At 41.6% G+C, this 6,757-nt stretch overlaps 1 protein-coding gene across 1 annotated transcript in view; it reads left to right on the plus strand.

Annotated features, from left to right (window-relative positions):
* Window positions 1-2,433, plus strand: part of LOC138972297 (uncharacterized) — a 40,218-nt gene extending 37,785 nt beyond the window's left edge. The window contains exons 4-5 of the mRNA XM_070344993.1: window positions 1,907-1,962; window positions 2,248-2,433. Of these exons, the coding sequence (XP_070201094.1) occupies window positions 1,907-1,962; window positions 2,248-2,412 (221 nt within the window). The 3' untranslated portion in view covers window positions 2,413-2,433. The remainder of the gene's footprint in view (window positions 1-1,906; window positions 1,963-2,247) is intronic.
* Window positions 2,434-6,757: the final 4,324 nt, after the last annotated feature.

Raw genomic sequence — 6,757 nt, forward strand, 5'->3', positions numbered from 1 at the left:
TTTGAATTCTTCCAAAACGGCCTCTCTTTCAAGAAGAGTCCTGGCTCAAAATGACTGAACATAAAGCTCGTTATTGTTGTGTCTTGTGTGCCTGATCGTAAGTAAACAGTTTATCGGCTGAATGATATAAGTTATCCTTTGACATGAAACGATAAATGCGTGTTGACTTGCTGTGCCCTTTCAGCCCATAGTGTCTGCGTGCGTGTCTGTATGCATTAACAATAGAACCAGTACGTCCGTCTTTTTGTTCTGCTCTGTGCCAGGTCTTTCTGTTATGAACATAGTTTGTTTTCATGTTGCTCGTCTTACAGGTCCTGCTAAGGAGCACAGCAGGTCAGCTACAGGAAATGCATTAACATTTGCATTTATTAGCCAGTGTGTTCTGTTCATAGTAAACAGGTAAAACACTATTGGCAATGTCAGCAGAAAAGGGAAATGCAATGCACAACAGACGTTGCTTTTCAACAAATTAAATGTTAGCAGTAAAATAAGCCGGCCATTATGGTATTGTCTCGTTAGTTGTAACAACTCTTGCTCACAGTCTACAGCTGACATGTTGACCTCCAAAACATATTAACAAAACCACTACATGATTGCTCAATTGCTTCGCACGCCTAAGTATAACTAGTACCTGTAATGTGCCTGACGTGATTAAAACCGACTGGTCTGGGTGGCCGAGTGGTAAACGCACTTGCCTCGGAAGCGAGAGGTTGCGAGTTCAACCCTGGGTCAGGGCGTTTGCAATTTTCTCTCCCCCTTTCCTTACCTAGATGGTGGGTTCAAGTGCTAGTCTTTCGGATGAGACGAAAAACCGAGGTCCCTTCGTGTACACTACATTTGGGTGTGCACGTTAAAGATCCCACGATTGACAAAAGGGTCTTTCCTGGCAAAATTGTATTGGCATAGATAAAAATGTCCACCAAATACCCGTGTGACTTGGAATAAAGGCAGTGAAAGGTGAATGATCGCCCCAATAGTCTTGAGGTTTGCTGGCCGATGTGAATGCGTGATATATTGTGTACAAAATTCCATCTCACACGGCAGAAATTAATATGTAAAGCGCTTAGAGAACGTCAAGCGCTATATAAATCTCCCCATACAATACAACAGATAATACAGACAGGAGGCAGTCATGGAGCCACCTTGACACCTAATCACACATTTGTTTGGTTTGGCAGCTGGTAGGCCAAAACATGGCTCAGGCCGGAACAGCTTCCATAGAATGGAAGAGCCTGGTCTTCCTAATGCGGATCCAGAGCCACCATTAAGACCACTGTCTTGTACTCCGATGGCCTTGTACGCTCAGATCGACAAAACAAAAACGTCTAGTCACGGAGCTTTAGCCCCAGAGGCAAATGGTGGGCAACATGCTGATGTGTACACTCAGGTCGACAAAACCATGAAGTCTAATCAGGGAGCTGCAGCCCCAGAAACAGAGGCTAATGGTAGACAACCTGCCAATATGTATGCTGAGGTGGACAAGACCAAAAAAACGCAAGCGCCAGTTGCAGGTGCAAAACTCAAGACTGGTGCTAAGTTGGCAGGCAAACCCAAAAAGGACAAGAAAAAGAAACACAAGATAAATGAAGCTGGTGAGTGTCTGGAGGATTCACAAAAAAATAAATTACCTCACGAAAAGGAAGGTGAACAAAAAGTAGGATACTATTCAAGACATGCACACATTGTTTTGCTTGAGGACACTGAAATAATGCAGGTGAAACAGCTTCAAGTGTTAGATAACAATGTCTGTGAAGAATTCTTTGACTTTGCGGACACTTGTAATTTGGAAAAAAAGAGATTTTGAGGGCAGATATAGACACTGCATTGTCAAACTTGTATTTATATAATATCCTTAACAGACATATTATGGATGTACATAATTTATCTCCAACATTCATATGTGCAGCTCGCGTTAATCGCAATGTTGAAGACATCGCACAAGGCAAAGGTGCTGAGGCAAAGGTCAGTTCTCTGTCTCTGTCTCCGTATCTCTCTGCTGTCCAAGGTATGGTACAGTTTGCGTTTTTGTGGCATTCCAGGTTGTAAAATTGAAAACCGATCTTCTGTGTGAAATATCGTACTTCTAATTTATTAGGAGTCCGTGTACTTTTTCATTTGAACTTTTTTGAACGCCACCAAATGAGAAGTTTAATTACAGTACATGCTTCAAGCTGAATGATAGTAAGTCATTACTTATGCATCTGAAATTACTTCTCAAAGTGTAGCTTTTTTGTTTTCGTATTTTAGGTGGAACAAAGCTCTGGACAAATGGTGACACCTGAAGGCCTTATCTACACATCTGTGGAATTTGCACAGCCCCCTGAATCTGGGAAGCCAGCTCCCAAGAAGTCTGAAGAGGAACCAGTTGTCTACAGTTCAGTCGATTTCAACAAGCATCCTCCTCCACCATAGGGCTCTTCGCTATTGTATGACCACACCAGGGGAATCGCCGGAAATGCACACCAGTGTGCACACCCGTCCCACAGTGAATCTGGTGGCTTTTCAAAAAGGTTGTGTTTGGAAAATGTTCTTGATTGAGGTTAGTTTTAGCTTATGAGTAACATTTAACTTCATGCGAGCGTATAATAATAATAAGGGTATTTATTGGGCGCAAATCCTAAAATAGTTCTAAGCGCCTTACAGTTCATCTTGCATATAATAATCTTAATAACAGCAACAATACACATAAGCGCCTTACAATCAATCTTAAATATAATAATCTTAATAACGGCAACAATACACATTTAAAAATAAATGGAAACACAATCATGTACACGATACACAATTCAACTAAATCGTTCGTTGTCAACTGCAATATCAGATCAACGCCACACATGAAATTTAAGTTGAGGAGTTTAGTTACAGCTCCCAAGACCGATCCCACTTTATTTTGAGTCCACTGGCCTAGTCCACCTTTCTTGTCATGATAGATTTGCTATCAAGGGTCAAGGCACAATGGAACTACAAACACGTACACAATACACAATTCAAATAAATCGATCGTTATCCCGCAGATTAACAGCGTCCCGCAGATAGGCAGCAGAAAACAGCCAGCAACGGTAGCAGGTAGAAATGAAGAAAGGCTGCAACAAAAAGCCTCGGTGCACTAGACATGCTACCCCTCACACCCCACCTTTAAACATGTCACCCTGACATATTTCATCGAGCACGTGGGCCTGCACAAACGGACTTTTACAACAACAAATCAGCTATTTTCCTTCCTTCTCTCCATATCTGCAAAAACCATATACAGATTAGTATTTTAGCGTCACAAAGAGCAAATTATGCGCTAACCTGGAAAGAACAACAGAGAGTATTTCATTCCACAAACACAGACTCGTCAACAGCGTTAAATAATGATTTATTACCTCAAAAGCCTATGTAGGTAGCTCTCTCATTGAAGCGAAAACCGCTTCCTCCTTTGAATGGCACCTGTTCGTCAACAGCGATATCCCATTCACCCTCTTGCTGAATACTTTATGCGGTGAAATTACCTTCCCGCACAGCGAAGAGAATTTGACGACCCGTCAACGTCAGACCGCATGTGAACGGAGAGAAAGTGGTCTCAAACTGAAGTTTTCCTGAAGCCCTCCTGTACATATGCAGAGCGGCGCGTTGAATATCAATGCAGAACTCAAAGCGATGAAGTCCATCAAACTAGCAGGAAATATAAGACACCGACCGTTCTCCCCAGCGCTGAGTTTTCGAGTGTCCAGTTAACATGTCTCAGACAGACAACCTTGACGAAATCACGTGACTAACCCTGTCACATACCCCAGTTCAGTTATCGACAATTCTGCCTCGACAGCAGAAATCACCCCCGTGAAATCCGTGCAACACAAAATACCCGTGTTCGTTTTGCGCTGTCAGCAAAACCCACAACCGTTGACAGAAAGCACAGGCGCTTTCTATCGCAATTGACCAAGAGAAGGCACCCCACCGAGTGACACTTTCTTGATCCATGTCACTAGATCGTGACAGAGTCACACTACCCAAAAAGAAAAACTTTTTTTACGGTTTTTTTTCTATTACTTTTTTCCCCATGGTTCATTTATCATCTGACATAACTATTTATTGAAATCTAACCATAAACTTATTGAGAGAAAAAGCAAAAATGTAGACGACCACCTTTAACATAGACTCGGAATCGAGACGATGACGGTAGTGTATGTGTGCATTTGTGTGTGTGTGTAAAAGATTTTTCCAGAAAAGTAATCTTTCAAACTGAACACTTCGAGGAGAAGCTGCAGTACTGAGTGCTACAAATACACACAGAATCTGTTATTTTACAAGGTCATTCAATCTTATACCAAATGACATCAATGACAAGGGATTGCCAATAACAGTTGATGATGACAAGCTGCAGATAATTAAACTAGAAGATGTCCAAACACTTTCATGTTCATTTGAAAGTCATTGTGAAGTCAGTCTTCAGGATCATTTCATCTTTGAACGGTCTGCTGAGCAACCAGAACCCAGCACAAGTGAAGAAATGGAAGACAAGATTGCTAAAATCACGTGCCTCATCTGTTGCTGAATGCATTAAATTCTTTGGATACTTAACACATTGCATGGGTACAATTTCATCAAAAGATTTCAGAAGGAACGTTTTTGATCAACAATATCTGTTTTAAGTTTTCTGTATGGATGTGATCAGATTGTGTAACAAAAAGTACAGTAGACGGTAGTTAAGGCACGGAAGTAAAGCGGTTTTGGATGACTGGTTTTTGTCTTTTTCATGGACGTTCACTGAAGTTAATAGGGGGGTCGGGGGGGGGGGGGGGGTCAAAAAGTGCAGGACAACTTCTTCAAGGCTGATGCTGAAAAAGATCGATACAATTTGCTGTGCAATCAGCAAAATGCCTTGAAAGTTCTTCCCTCACACAACAAAAACATGTACGCCCCGGTGTTCTTGATGATACACTGAAAGCTATTGCAAAGAACTAAACCCAGATTAATATAATATGTTTTGATGGTAAGCGAATCAACCCAAGCCTGGCCGTTGACAGTGGTGACGTTGATTTGTTTGGTTGCGAGGACCACCCGACACTTGTTGAATTGGTTCCGAGAAACAACCTTGAGGTCAACATTCTTGCTGACATGATATATCACGCTGAAAGCTCCAGGGACAGCTCTGTACAGAAGCAAATAGTTCGTTTGGACCTACAACAGGCAGCACAAACCATCAGTTGCAGAAAGAAGTATTGAAGAAGTTCAAACGTTTGGGTAAGCCTGATTTGCAGAAATCGAAGAACATGTATGTCATCAGCAGCATGATTACTCTTTCAAATTGAAAAGACAATCTAAAAGTGTCTGGATACCAATGACTAATTATTGATGATATGTGCTGGTTTACATGGAGCTGGACAAATGTATGGATCGGATACTTTCGTTGACCTGGGCCATCAAGAAAATTACGTGTGCATTTAGACGAGCAACAAACAAGACACACAAACAATGCAAGGAAGGCAAGAGAGGTGCGGGTTCATCCTAAAACAACGTTATGATGCATGGTATGACGTGAGGAAAGCTGCAAAAGTTACTGGAAGACAGCTAAGGTGGTCCCAGTTTTGATGGAGTTTCATACTCAACAAAACTGTCAACCCACTTAGTAGAAATCTTGTCAGACATATAATCCATCTGAAATCAAACTCAGTCCACATTTCAGTCCCTGCCGTTTGTGTATCGAAACATTAAATACCTTACTTACTCAACATTACGCGGTTCTTATGATTCGATCAACTACCGAGTCTTCCTTGTCAGCTACCCAGAACCGTTGTCCATGGCATTTCAGAACCGTTGTGATACTTTCGTCTTCGCGTGGCTGAACCGTTGTCTGAAAAATTAAACATCTGATCTACTACATCGATTCTGCTTATCTTCTCCTCCATTTACACGAACAAAAAGTAGTATTTTGAGAGAGAGCATATTGAAGTTCTGGTTGTCAATCTTGTTCTCTTAAACTGTTTCAGTGTGTAGAAACGGCCATATACAGTGAAAAGTTGATCGTGGCAAAGACACAACCAGTGTTTAAGTAACTATAAATTGGTAAATCTGCATTTACAAACTAAATGGTTGCTATGTTGTACACGGCTAATGTCTCATGCGCTCACATAAACAAGAATCAGTCAATTAAGTCTTTGTTATACCAAATAAGAAGACTCAACCTTGAGACACCTAATGTTGCTGTCAATTAAGATCTGTCGCTGAGTGAAGGCTGTGCGCGCCGTTGTGCATTTCCGGCTATTCCCTGGCGTGATGATTTGAGTTCAAGAAAATGCCAATCATATCAACAGCACAGTCTTACTACATTCTGATAAGCATCGCTCCACGGCTATTGCCACTTGTCTCTCTGACCGGACGCTACAGTCCTACGCGAATCTATCAAAACAAAAATACAGAGTTATCTCCCATATGTTTTTCGCGAGCACTGATCTAAATTTGAGATCAGTGTTCGCGAGACGAAAATGATTGCAGATTGGCCGACTTCGACAGTGATCTCCGTTCTGTTCTGATAAAGACATCGTTCTAAGGTCAAAACAAGTCGACATTTTGGGACTGCTGCCGGAAGGAGACCGTAATATATGGTTTCATCACTGTCAACTGGTTACAGAAAAAATTGTCTGCTCCAGTGAGCGCCGAAACCAAATGGTTTATTATCACGTGACACTTTTGCCATTTTTAGAGTTGTTTGCACAGTAAATACCGCCGCGAAAAATAGCTCGCTTGAAACTGTCTTACATATCAATTCCTTTGT

The sequence above is a fragment of the Littorina saxatilis genome, linkage group LG8 (assembly GCF_037325665.1).
Source record: "Littorina saxatilis isolate snail1 linkage group LG8, US_GU_Lsax_2.0, whole genome shotgun sequence".
NCBI lineage: Eukaryota > Metazoa > Mollusca > Gastropoda > Littorinimorpha > Littorinidae > Littorina > Littorina saxatilis.